The 14,042-nt window shown below is 50.3% G+C and overlaps 1 protein-coding gene across 2 annotated transcripts; it reads right to left on the reverse strand.

Annotated features, from left to right (window-relative positions):
* Positions 1–7,984: 7,984 nt before the first annotated feature.
* Rem2 (RRAD and GEM like GTPase 2) lies at positions 7,985–12,048 on the reverse strand. 2 transcript variants are annotated; one of them, XM_057786403.1, is made up of 5 exons: positions 11,903–12,048; positions 10,502–10,843; positions 10,266–10,339; positions 9,288–9,495; positions 7,985–8,943 (listed from the first exon to the last, which is right to left on the reverse strand). In XM_057786403.1, the coding sequence occupies exons 1-5, from the start codon at positions 12,003–12,005 to the stop codon at positions 8,648–8,650; spliced, it is 1,023 nt and encodes a 340-aa protein (XP_057642386.1). In that variant the 5' UTR covers positions 12,006–12,048; the 3' UTR covers positions 7,985–8,647. The 2 variants fall into 2 exon arrangements, with proteins under 2 accessions (XP_057642386.1, XP_057642385.1); XM_057786402.1 differs by having other exon boundaries at positions 10,502–10,846.
* Positions 12,049–14,042: the final 1,994 nt, after the last annotated feature.

Below are 14,042 nucleotides of genomic sequence, written 5' to 3' on the forward strand. Positions count from 1 at the left end.
GAGTTTCTCTGTGTAACAGCCCTGGCTGTCTTGGAACTAGCTCTGGAGATCAGGCTGGCCTCGAACTCACAGAGATCTGCCTGCCTCTGCTTCCCGAGTGCTGGGATGATGTGGGAGTCCCCTCTGTGTGCTGTGATTACCATTAATGAATAATGAAACTGCCTTGGCCTGTTGATAGGGCAGAACTTAGGTAGGCAGGGAGGACTGGACTGAATGCTGGGAGAAAGAAGGGTGGAGTCAAGGAGACGTCGTGGAGCCGCTGGAGATAGATAGACGTGCTGAAACTTTGCTGGTAGGCCATGGCCTCGTGGTGATATGCAGTAAGAAGCTAGCGCTAATGGGCCAAGCAGTAATTTAATTAATACAGTTTCTGTGTGGTTATTTCGGTTCTGGGCGGCTGGGACAAACAAGTGGCCTCCTTCTACAAATTGCTGTGGGACAGTGATTTTATCCTGCAAACATTTGTTTCTTGTACTTGTTTAATAAAATGCTGATTGGCTCAGGCAGGAAGTATAGGTGGGGCGACCATGCAGGAATTAGAGGCGAGGCAATGAGAAGAAGAGAATTCTGGGAAGAGGATTCTGCAGTCTGCAGTCATGATCCAGACACAGAGCAAGCAAGATGTGACTGCCTTGCTGACACACACACACACACACACACACACACACCCCCCACACAAACACTGGGATTAAAGGCGTGTGCCACCACCGCCCAGCTAAGATCTCTGCTCTTTTACTTGTTTTCTTTTCTTTTTTTTCTTTTTACCCTCCTAGTGCTTCTGTGAAACCCAGGGTCAGTGCATGGTAGGTGTTGACCAAGGTTTTCTGTCCCACTTGGTCCTGCAGCCATTAAGTCCCAAAGAATCACACAGAGGTCTACATTAGTTATGAACTGATTGGCCCATTAGCTCAGGCTTCTTATTATCTAATTTTTATAACTCACATTAGCTCATAATTCTTTTCTTTTTTTTTAAAATATTTATTTATTTATTATGTATACAATATTCTGTCTGCATATATGCCTGAAGGCCAGAAGAGGGCGCCAGATCTCTTTACAGATGGTTGTGAGCCACCATGTGGTTGCTGGGAATTGAACTCAGGACCTTTGGAAGAGCAGGCAATGCTCTTAACCACTGAGCCATCTCTCCTAGCTCATAATTCTTGTCTGAGTTAGCCATGTGGCTTGGTACCCTTTTCAGCGAGGCAGTAACATATTGCTTCCTCTGAGGCTGGGTCATGACTGCAGACTGCAGAACCTTCTTCCCAGAGCTCTTGTTGCCCCTCCTTTACTTCCTGCCTGGCTATTGGCCAATCAGCTTTTTATTAAAAATAATACAAGTGACAGGATAAAAGACCATTGTCCCACAGCAGCTAGGCAAGTGCTGTACCAGCTGAGTTATATCCCCAGCCATGTGTGTGCGCACGTGTGTGTGTACATGTGCGTCTGTGCATGTGTGTGTGCATCTGTGTGCGTCTGTGTGTGTGTACGTGTGATTCTCTGTGTGTCTGTGCATGTGTGTGTGTCTGTGCATGTGAATGTGTGCGTGTGTGCATCTGTGCATGCATGTGTGCATCTGTGTGAGTCTCTATGTGTACATATGCGTGCGTGTGAATGTGTGTGCATGTGTGTGCGCATGTGCGTGAGAGTGTGTGTGTGTCCATATGTGCAGGCCAAAGGTCAACCACAGCACAGCTGTTGTTTCTTCAGTGCCTCCCATCTTGACCTTTGAGCAGGGCTGCTCACTGGCCTGGAGCTTACTAATAAGTCTGGCTGGCCAGCAAATCCCACATATCCACCTGTCTCTGCCTCATTCCTTTCGACGCCACCCTCCCCACTGCGCTTGTATTTATTGCTCATCGCTACCCTTCCAATAGGCCCCTTCCCTTCTTCATGTTATACTCACAGTGGTATAGATGAAGTTGAGAAGCGTAAAGAAGGCAATATCCTGAGTGCTAACTGAGAAGCCTGCAAGGCTGAACTGAGTTCATATTTTTTTTTTGTTTTTTGTTTTTCGAGACAGAGTTTCTCTGTGGTTTTGGAGCCTGTCCTGGAACTAGCTCTTGTAGACCAGGCTGGTCTCGAACTCACAGAGATCCGCCTGCCTCTGCCTCCCGAGTGCTGGGATTAAAGGCGTGCGCCACCACCGCCCGGCTCTGAATTCATATTTAAAGCTTGAGTTTTAACAAAGCCAGCAAGCTATGGCTACCTGACATTTGTATTCAAATGGGTGAAGTCAGGCTGATGGTATAAACCATAATCCCAGGGATTGGAGGATGAGACAGAATTTTTGCAAAGTCAAAGTTTGCCTGGGCTACAAGGTAAGTGTTAGTTAGACCCGGTCTAAATTTTGAAAACTTAGAAATAAAACTTTAGAAATTAAAACGAGACATATAGGGCAACCAGATGGTCCAGCAAGTAGGTGTTTGCTACCAAGCCTGAGGACTGAGTTCTATCCTAGGGAACCACATGGTAGAAAGAGAGAACAGATTCCCACAAGTTATCCTCTGACCTCCACAGGTGTGCCATGGCATGTATGTGTGCATGCATACACACAGCCCCACCCACAACCCCCACACACATGTAAATAAATGTAATAAGAGTATCCGGGCGGTGGTGGCACACACCTTTAATCCCAACACTAGGGAGGCAGAGGCAGGCGGCTCTCTGTGAGTTCGAGGCCAGCTACAAGAGCTAGTTCCAAGACAGGCTCCAAAGCTACAGAGAAACCCTGTCTCAAAAAACAAACAAACAAAAAACAAACCACCCAAATAAATAAATAAATGTAATAAAAATAAACTTTATTGTTTAATATTTTTCTTCATAACAAACAGGGACATCCAGGTTAGTAGCAGAGTGCTTGCCTAGCATGTCTCAGACCCTATGTTCAAAAGAAAAAAACAAATATGTGGAAAGGAAAGACCTTGGGCAATCTATCAGTGGGCCAGGACAAAAATACCGGGAAGAGCCGGGCGGTGGTGGCGCACGCCTTTAATCCTAGCACTCGGGAGGCAGAGGCAGGTGGATCTCTGGGAGTTCGAGGCCAGCCTGGTCTACAAGAGCTAGTTCCAGGACAGGCTCCAAAGCTACAGAGAAACCCTGTCTTGAAAAACCAAAAAAAAAAAAAAAAAAAAAATACCGGGAAGGAAGATGCCCCTGCCTGTTTCTTAGAATTCTGGACAACCTGGCACGACCACCTACCCAGATCTTATTGCCTTCTGCACAGGGATGAAGGGAGCTCCTCTATGTGCTTTCTTATGTTCTTTTGTTTTTGTTTTGTTTTTATCCAGACAGGGTTTCTCTGTGTAACAGCCCTGGCTGTCCTGAAACTCATTCTGTAGACCAGGCTGACTCTGAACTCAGAGATCCGTCTGCTTCTGCCTCCCGAGTGCTGGCATTAAAGGTATGGGCTACCACGCCTGGCACTTGTATATTTTACAACGAATGTTTTTCTCTTGTTAGTCTGTACTGTGTGTGTCTGTGTGTGTTTGAGACACTATACAGCCCTAGCTGTCATGGAACTCACTCTGTAGACCCACATCCTGAATATCCTTTTAGGTCTAGTTCCTAATTCTAGAATACCTAGAGCACAAAGCACAGCCCACTATTACAAGTGTGGTCTAGTGGCTGCTGTTTTTGACCTGTTTATAGCATGGCCACCACCGTGCCCACGTTTCCAGCTTTACCTGAAAGCTCCTTGAGGCTCTGAGATAGTGTCGTGCACGTGTCTGTCTTCCCAGCACAGTGCATGGCATATTGCATATGCTTACTACTTGAGGGGAACAAAATGTCTTCAAACACTTGTGGTTGAAATATTAAATTCCCAGAAAAACATACTGAAGACTGGTGTGGATTGAAACTGCTAGATTGACAAAGAAGATGTGTGGGCTTCCTGGGATTCCCAGAGGACTTCTCCCCTACAATGCTGGCATCCTTCCAGAAAGGAGAACCCCTCTTCTAGTCCCTAGAAGGGGTTTGAAGAATCAGAGCCTCAAGTCGCAACTGTAGCAAAAGTCTGAAATGAAAAGACACCTTCCTTGACCAAAGAATTGTCCTCTTTCTTTGGCCCCTCAAGGGAAAGCATACAAGGACATTGAGGAAGCCTTATGGACAGAGCTACAGGAATGGTAGGGAATGGGAAGCAAGCATGGACTTCAAGACCTGACTACCCTGGTTGAGAGCTCTGTGGGCATCTAACTTGGCCACAGGCAAATGGGCCCCAAGACCAGTTGCTGACAGCTTGTGTCAGCCCAGGCCAACAACTCTACTTTGCCTTGGGCAACAGGATGATGGCTGGGCTCTCAGAGAAGACCTTACCTCTCCCAAGTCTGGTGGGAGCCTGGCTTTAGCTTCTATCTGTTCTGAGCTCTTTCCCGTAGGCGTCTGGAGGGAACACACAGATGGGTCTGGCTGATGGGACCGGCTGAGTTGGAGGGAGGGAGGTTTGTACTATGTGGCTCTCCTCCTGGGGGAGGTCCTGCCATCGCCTTCAGTATGCAATATTCATGCTTGAAGCATCTCTCTCATGAAAGTACCAGGCCTTTGTTGTTCCTTATCCTTTGCTGACATCTGACTAGCGATGCTCTTCCTGTGTGCCCAATCCTAGTCCCTCTACCACATGTGGGCAACAGCTTCTCTGCCTTCTCATCTACTCAGGACTCCTCATGGTCCTCTTTTCTCTGTAACATTCACAGTTCACTTTATTTTTATATTATTTAATAAGTTATTTATCTCTTCCTTCCTTCCTTCCTTCCTTCCTTCCTTTCTTTCTTTCTTTCTTTCTTTCTTTCTTTCTTTCTTTCTTTCTTTCTTTCTTTCTTTCTTTTCTTTCCTTTTTTTGTTTTAGAGAAGGTCTCTCTATGTAGCCCTGGCTGTCCTGGAACTTGCTCTGTAGACCAGGCTGGCCTTGAACTGAGATCTGCCTGCCTCTACCTCCTGAGTGCTGGGACTAAATGCATGTCCCGCCACACTCATCCAGACAGTTTATGTTAAATTATTATTATTATCTGTTTGTTTGTTGAGAGAGGAATACCTTTCAAGTCCAGGGACCACAGGCATGCAGTTCATGCCTGGTTTTGGTCCACCCTTATTTGGTCTTTGAACAAGCAATAAACCCTATGGTTGAAAATCCAAAGCCAGGGGTTGGTCTGGTGAGAGGGCTCAGCAGTTAAGAGCACTGACTGCCCTTCCAGAGAACCTTGGTGCTGTCCTTAGCACTCACATGGTGGCTCATAACTGTCTAAACTCCAGTTCCAGGGCATCTAGTGCCCTCTTGTGGCCTCCACAGGCATTACATGCACACGATGCACTGACATACATTTGGGCAAAACACCCTTTCACAGAAAATAAGAATAAAATATTTTTTTTTTAAAAAAATTCAAAACTAGATGTGGTGGTTCGTACTTGCTGTTACAGGAGGCTGAGACAAGAGGATTCCTGGAAGTACAGAGCATCCTGGGCTGCAGTGAGAGACCCTGTCTCAAAGCAAAACTAGGGTCTGCTGAGATGGCTCCGTGGGTAAAGGCACTTGCCACAGCCTGACAGGCCCAGTCGTCCCCAGGACCCTTATGGTAGAAGGAGAAAACCAGCTATATGAGCTGTTCTCCACATGCATGCCATGGTTTGCTTATACCCCAGCAGACAGATAAAAAAAATAATAAATTTTATTAGTTTATTATTTTATGTGCCTGAGTGTTTTGCCTTTGTACCACTTGCATGCCTGCTCCCCACAGAGATCAGACAAGGGTGTCCAATCCCTGAAACAGGAGCTACAGACAGCTGTGAGCTGCCATGTGGGTGTTGGGAATCAAACCTGGGTCCTTTGGAAGAGCAGCTGGTGCTCTTAACTACTGAGCCGTTTCTCCAGTTCCAATTAAAAAGGAACCAATTAAAAAGTAAACCAAGGCTGGGGATGCAGATGAGAGAATGTTTTCCTAGCATGCATGAAGCCTCAGGTTCAATCCACAGTACCTAATAAAGCCAGGCATGGTAGTTGACACCTGTGATTGATATACTTGGAGGTAGAGGCAGGAGGATTGGGATACTAGGCAACCCTTGGCTTTGTGTAGATCAGGCTTGACTTAAACTCATGATCCTCCTGTTCGGTCTCCTGAGTGCTGGACTAAGTACCATAATGTTGGACCTTCCAGCCCATGCTAGTTGTGATTTCTACTGACACCGCCTAGCGTGGCCCAGCATCACCTCCATGTGGATCACTGTTTCTAGCCCCAGCGTGGCCCAGCATCACCTCCATGTGTATCCGTTTCTAGCCCCAGCGTGGCCCAGCATCACCTCCATGTGGATCACTGTTTCTAGCCCCAGCGTGGCCCAGCATCACCTCCATGTGTATCCGTTTCTAGCCCTAGCGTGGCCCAGCATCACCTCCATGTGGATCACTGTTTCTAGCCCTGACGTGGCCCAGTATCACCTCCATGTGAATCACTGTTTCTAGTCCTAGTGTGGCCCAGCATCACCTCCATGTGTATCCCTGTTTCTAGCCCTAACGTGGCCCAGCATCACCTCCATGTGTATCCCTGTTTCTGGCCCTGACATGGCCCAGCATCACCTCCATGTGGATCACTGTTTCTAGCCCTGACATGGCCCAGCATCACCTCCATGTGTATCCCTGTTTCTGGCCCTGACGTGGCCCAGCATCACCTCCATGTGGATCACTGTTTCTAGCCCCTGAAGTCAGTTCCACGGTTCTTACCGTTCACTGCTATCCCCGTCCGTGCACAACTCTCCCAGCCTCGTATTCTCCAAGGACCATGGCTAACATGCTACACATGCAGAGACCTTCAGGGACTCACTTCCTGAAGTTAAGCACAAACTCCTTTGCTGACATTTAAGGTCCTTTGTGGTTGGGCTCCAAATCTTTCCATGCTCATCTCTTACCCTCCTCTTCATGTCCCTGAGGTTTCAACCCAAATGCACAACCATCTGGTCCCTTATTGGCCCCGTGTGTTTGCCTGCAGTTTAAAATCTGAACTTCCTCTATTTACGGTCTCCAGAGTTCCAGGTCTTCTCGCTGCACCATTGCTATAGCCAGGCGATACCCCTGACTTTCACCACGGCCATCCCATGGCTCTGCCCATTGCGTCCCCGTGTCGTCTCTGCTGTTGAACTGCAGATTTAAAGCTAGAATCAAAGCAGCTAACAGGTAGAGACCGCGCCCTAATGTTTGCAGGGCAATTGCAGGCAAGCTGCTGAAACTGTTCCCTTCACTGTAAACAGACAGCCACACCTTAGAAGGTCTTTAAAGAATTAACAAAGTTAAATCTGTTCCTAGGATAACTTCATTATTCGTATTCTCATCTCATCCTTTGCTGGGCTGCTCTGTTCCCTAACTACAAGGACTTAAGAAGGGCTCCTCACCTCTTTCTACCAGGTTCTAGGATGCTGCCTGGGGTGGGTTGGAGGCCTGGCTTGCCAGCATTCAAGTAGCTGAACTAAATGTCTAGAGGTGAGGAGAGCTGCTGCCTCTGCTCTCTTTGTTCAAACTCATGGCTCAGGCAGCAGCAGGCGTGGGTGTCCCCAGGGGAGGCAGTGACAGCTTCAGTTCTCACACGGGCTTTACAGGTGACAGCTGGAGCTGTAGGGCCCTGCCAGGGAAGGCACAAGCCCACCCTAGCATGCCCCAGCTAATGGGCATCCCTGGGGGACCCTGTCTATACCCTGAACCAACCCAAGTCAAAGCTGGGTGACTCTGGTAGCTCCCTGTAGGATGGGGTAGGATAGAGTTGGAACCCAGAGCTGGAGCGTGGGGCTCTGGTTATCTTTTAATAAGGTGTTTCTCTCCAGGCCTGTTGTCACAGTGTTGAGGGCCTGCCCCAGGACCAAGTCTACTCCAGACCTTTCTTAAAGATGTCCAGTCCTCCCAGTTTTACTGCCTGTAACTGAAGCTTCCCCCTCATATCTCCTTCTCTGGGAACCACCAGAACAGAAAGCCAAGATCAACACAGTGCAATAGAAAAGAATTTTATTGGAAAGAAGGGTCCCTCGCCGGTGCCTCCTAGGCCCTGGCCAAAGGGATTGCCAGCACTCAACTCTACTTTGGGGCATCTAAAGGCAAAGAGTCTGCCTGTACCTTAACTTCAATAACCTGAAAGGGAGGGGACGTGCCATAGTAGAATAGTAAATCAGAGTCCAATCTCAAGAATAACTTCCAGGCTCTTTCCTTTAACAGCTTCTTAACGGCAAAGTAGATCTGGGTGGCGGATAAGAGAACATTTTCAGTTATCTCTGGAAGAGTCATCTCTGGGTTTTTACCTTTAAAGTTTGCTTAAAGGTAAGGCATGTTCAGAGTAAGAGGTCAGCTCCTTGGTAAAAGTGCTACAAAGCACTTTTCCAGTTCTTGTTTTTGGAGTCTCTTGCCAGGAGAGGTGGCCTCCTGCGAATTAATAATAATAATAAAAAATACCTTGCAGCACGAATTTCTTCCCTGACTTGCAGGTCTTGAGGCGCTGTGGGTGCTAGGCAGTTCAGACCGGGCGGTGGAGGCGGTGGACAGACCAGCCACCCGGCCCCGCCTCCCGCTCACACCAGGGCATCCTGGGAATATTTGGTTTCCTAGACGGACAGGAGTAAGGGTGAGGGGGCGAGCGGAGGGCATGGTGACCATGGCGACCGCAGTGGCCATGGCGACCGTGGCTCAGAGCACGGAAAGGTCGTGACACGACCTGGAGCGTTGCTTGAGGAACTTGGCGTTGCGTGGCACCAGGTTTGCGAGGAAGCGCTTAGCCTTCTTGGTGAGGCTCTCGCGGCGCGTGGGCGGCGCGGGGCCGTCGGGGCTGCCAGGCTCGGGTCTCTGACCCCCGGCATGGCCCCGGCCCCGCCGCAGCCTGATCTGGCGCACAGCGCCCTCGAAAAGCTCACGAGTGTTGTGATGCAGTGCGGCCGAGGTCTCGATGTGCTTGCAGCTCAGCGTCCCGGCCAGATGGCGACCCTCTGCAGGAAGGAAACAGCTCAGACGCCCGCCGCCCTACGGGCAGCTTTGCCCGAGGCTAGGGTGAGCCTGCACAGGTGGGGCGGGAGATGGGGGTGGGACCGCCAAATTCCAACTGAGAACTGGGTTGGGATCCAATGACAGAGGCGCCAAAGGGTGAGCAAGGTGTTTGGAGCAATGAAGGCTAGTGAAGGACCCCAGGAGCTGGGTAGTGGGCCTCTTCCCTGACTCAAGGACTAAATGCAAGAACTTGTGCACCAGTGCGGGTAAAAGGCCTCCTGGGGAAGGATGACCTGGAGAATCATCTCTTGAGATTTTAAGTATGGAACGGGTCCAGGATACACACCCTCCAGTGACACTTCCCGGGAGCGGGCCAGGTCACTCTTGTTTCCAACAAGGATGATGGGTAGGTCGTGGTGGGGCCTTCCGGCCCGGAGACGAAGAAGGGTTTCAGGAACTTTGGAGAAGCTTCGTCGATCTGTGACTGAGAAGACGATGAGAAAGGCATCCCCCGTCTGAAGGCAGTGGTCCTGCAGCCACCCTCCTGCATCCCCCTGCAGATGAGCAGAGAGCCATGAGATGCTAGAGCTGGAGGCATAGAGACTGGCACCTGCATCTCAGCAAAGAGGAATCCGAATGTGAGGGAAGCCACTTGCCTAGTACTGGGAGCTAGTTAAATGGCAGAATTTTGATACCCAGGGGCCTTGGGGAGGATGGAGAAATTAGTGAATGTGAGTCCCACGTGGGAGAACTGGGGAAATGGGATCTCAGAGTAGAAGAATATGTAAAGGCTTGAGGTGTAGCACACTGGTACAGTGCTGGCCTAGTGTGCACAAAGGCCTGAGTTTGATTCCTAGCATGTTACAAACCTATAATCCGTCACCCAGCAGGCTGAGGCAGGAGGAGGAGTTGTGCCTTCCAGGCCAGTGTGGGCTACACTGTGAGACCTTGTTCCCCAAACTAAGGAGCTAAAAGTTTTAAAAGCGGCAGAACCTCGCCTTTTCTTTCTCCACAGAAACACGTTCAAGCACTCAGAAGCCCCCCATTCTCCTCCCTTTACTGATTCCGCGGAGCCCTTCTTCCTGTCGTATCAGACTTCCAGGCTGCTCTATTTACGAATGGGTCAGTTTCTGGGTGTTTACCCTGACTGGACACTGAAGAGTTTGTCAAATTCAGATTGTAAAGGTAGGTGTCACAACCACGAGCTGTGATAAGCATCCCAGGGTGGGCATTTGCTCCAGGAGACAGGCCAGTGCTAAGATATACAGTCATCCATGTTGGAGCTGGGATAGGTAATGCCCTTCCCCAGTCCCTGCAGCCTCACCTGCTCCCAGATGTCGTAAACAATTAAAGTTACTTCTTCTTTGTCCACCGTGATTCGTCTCTCGTAAGTGTCCTCTGTTGGGAAAGAAGGAACGAAACCTGTGAGGCATGGTAACCAGGAACGAAACCTGTGAGGCATGGTAACCAGGAACACCGTAGCTCCCAACAGCAGGGAATCCCCTCCGGGGTCTGTTCAAACCAAAAACACTTTCAGCCCTTCGAGGTGCCCCCAAATACCTGAGTTCTCCATCTCGTGAGCACTGTCTCCCTGGAGACCTCCAAAAGTGCCTGCTAGGGTGCTCTTGCCCACGCCACTCTCCCCCACGAGCATGACCTTAAAGACACCATCCTTTGGGGCGGGGGCTGTGTCCCCCGAGCCCAAGGACTCAGAGGAGCCAGAGGAGGAGGCCTGAGGTGGCCAGTCAAGTTCATCGACAGCTTGTCCCCGCCGCAGCTGGTGTTTGTAGGGTACAGGCATACTTCCTCTTCGTCTGGGGGCCCCAGGGACAGGAGGTGGCCCACCTCGGTCCAGCTCTGCCAAGAGTTTCTCTGGCTTCTGTTTCAAAAGTGTAGTGTCTGCTGCTAGAGAGGAACAGAAAAGTTTATTTGCTTCTTCAGATAAAGACCAGGATCCCAGAAGAACTGAGAGTCATTACTCCAGTCTCTTGTGCCAAAATTACCTAGAAAACCCAAAGTGAGGAACTCTCAGGGAGCTGGCATGATGGTTTCCCCTTGTAGATTCCGACCACAGCCTGTTCAAAAGGTATGCCGCGTGGGGAAGGCTCTGTGCACAGGGTTACACACCACTCACACCATGCCCTGGAGTAGGCACACCCTGGCTAGGCCTCTGGACCAGGTGGAACTGCAAAGCAATCCATCCTTCCACGGCTGGGCCCTCCCTCCTATTGCTTCCTGCACCGCAGTCCTCAAACGGAGCTGCTGGCAGGTGTGGGCAGAATCAGAAACTTTCCAGGGGCCTTGTTGGAGGGGCTGGGTGCTGGAGAAGGAGAGTGTGCTGTTTCCTCTGTCCCCGCAGGTAGATGGGCATCCCCAGCGCATGTTTGTGTGTGAGGGAGAATCCTCCTGGATTTTTGCCTGTCCCAGTGAGTGGGAGAGAATATTGTGTTTGTGAGGAGGTAGAGGTGGAGAGAGTGTGCCCGTGAGGAGGATGGCAACCCAAGGGTTGGGGTAACTAGCGGAACAACAACAGACACAACAAAGGGGGATGCAGCGAGGCTATAAATAGCACAGGATCAATATTTGGCAGGCAGCCAAAGATGGAGCTAGAAGAAACCCTTACAACAGGTCCCCAGGGAAGCCCCCGCCACTGGTGATTCCTAGGTTTGCGGGCTGCTCCTTTCCTTTCCCCTTCCCTCCTGGCCGGCTCTGCTTCATCAAGGATGAGGTTAACCTAGGGGCCAAGTACTAGTTTCTCTAGCAAAGCCCTGGGCGTGTTGGGGGAGGGGCACCTGGGCAGCTTTCCCCCTCCCCCTTGGCCGTCCAGATCTCAAAAGTGCAGGGGGCTCCTTGGCTGCATTGAGTCTTCCCTTCTCAATGAACCTTGGCACTGACCTTCCCACAAAGCTTCAGCTCCCGCACCCATCGCTTCAGCCACGTTCTACTCCGATTAGCCCTCACCTGGTGTGGGTGTCCCTGATGGGGAGGCCTGGCGGCTGCTGGAAGAACAAAGTGCTGTGGTTTCTGTGTCCGTGTCCATGTTGGTGTCAAGGTCCGTGTGCATCAGACCTTGTGCGAGTGCAGCCCCGCGGCTCCCTGCACCGGTCCCTCACTCAGCAGCACAGTCAGCTCTTCCCTTTAAATACCGCCCCCCTTCCCCTCCCTCCCCAGACACCTGGGGAAATTGTCCCGCCTCCTGATGAGGTCACATATGCTAATGAGGAGTGATGTAAGCGGGATTCCCTCCTTCTGTCCCCCTCCGTTTTCTTTGTGTCGCTTCCCTCTGGGAGCAGACTCAGCGCACAGGCACAGCCTGGTTAAAGCAGAACAGAGCAGCCATAGGGGCAGAAGAGCAGATTTCAGAGGGCGGCGTGGAGGAAGGGGGCTGTGGGTAACGGAGCTGAGAGTGGCAGGGGGCAGGGACCCTGGGAGCCAGAGGACTTTTGCTTCAGGGTCCAACACTATACACATTGTCTGTTGTTTCCAGCCCCCATCTCGCTGTCCAGCTTAAGGGTGGGTGCTTAGTGGCGAAAAAGAGGGTGCCAGACTGACTAAAGGCTAACTTGATAGAGGAGGAAGCTGGGGCATGGCACCCTCTTTCTGTCTGCCTCCTCCACTCTGCCTCTTCTGGAGTAAGAGCTACGGAAGTCCTCAGGCAGAGGAGAGCTCCGACGAAGCTCTTTGTGCAGCTTCGGTTTGCCTTCACCTTCTCTCTGCTAGGTCTGTGCAGCCAGTGTTAGCCAACAGCAGAAGTGGAAACAAAGCAGACTGGAGGACAGCCAGCATCTATGGGAACAAGGCAACTCCTTGACTCTTCCTCCCATTCGGGTTCTGCATCCCCTTAAGCACCCAATCACCTCCTTGCTTCGCCCTATTTTGCCAAGTGCTCTTCTGTTAACTGTCTTCCTTTTCATGACAAAGGTTTAGAGTGGTTTGGTGAATGGCCTGTCCCCAAAGCACTCAGACAAGTGTCACTAGGTTTCCCATCCTATCTTCTCAATGACAAGACAACTCCCACCCCCAATTCTACATAAAGCTGCTTGCCTTCTCTGTAATATCTGCAGCCTTTTAAAATAATTTATTTTTATTTCATGTGCACTCATGTCTTGGCTGCATGTATGTCTGTGTGACGTGTTGGATTCCCCGGAACTGGAGTTACAGGCACTTATGAGCTGCCATGTGGGTGCTGGGAATTGAACCTGGGTCCTCTGAAAGGGCAGTCAGTGCTCTTGGCCACTAGTCATCTCTCCAATGCCTCCTTGCAACCTTCTTTTATTGGCGATATATTTTGGCATTCTCAGTGAAGTTTTCCTTGGAAGAAGCGAGGAGCAATCCTGAGAATACTATAGTGCCACTAATCTGGAGATCAGCCCCAGGGCAGGATCTGAGGGAGCTACCACAGTGCGCACTTAACTCTGTAGAGCACCCAATCAACTTCTTGTTCTAGCTTGCTTCGCTGTTGCTGTGATAGAACCCCAAAACAACCCAGGGAGGAAAGAGTTTATTTGGCTAACAGGTTACAGGGCATCATCAGGGGAAGCCAAGGCAGGAACACAGCCAGGAGCTTGGACAGAATTCATGGAGGAAAGCTGCTTACTGGACTGCTCAGCTAACTTTCTTATATAGTCCGGCGCCCCTGCCCAGGAAAGCACTGCCTATAGTGGGCTCGGACCCCACAGATGTGGCCACAGACCAAAATGTCAGGCAATCCCTCAGGTTAGGGTTCCTCTTTCCAGGTGTATCATTTTTGTTAGTTTGTTTTGGTTTTTTTGAGACAGGGTTTCTCTGTGTAGCTTTGGAGCCTGTCCTGGAACTCGCTCTGTGAACCAGGCTGACCTCAAACTCACAGGGATTCACCTGCCTCTGCCTCCAGAGGGATTAAAGGCGTGAGCCACCACCACTGCCCGGCTCCAGGTGTATCATTTTGACAACTGAAACTGACGTGACAATTATTTTATCCACAACTTTCGTCTACGAAGTATATTCTGTGATGGAGGCACACTTGGAGTCCTGACCTTGGTAGCCATGGGTTTCTGAGCCAGGGATCTGCAGCCCTTTGGAAAGTCTTACATTCCAGAGTGTGTGCACCACATGTACTTAG

The sequence above is a fragment of the Chionomys nivalis genome, chromosome 12 (assembly GCF_950005125.1).
Source record: "Chionomys nivalis chromosome 12, mChiNiv1.1, whole genome shotgun sequence".
NCBI classification, from domain to species: Eukaryota; Metazoa; Chordata; class Mammalia; order Rodentia; family Cricetidae; genus Chionomys; species Chionomys nivalis.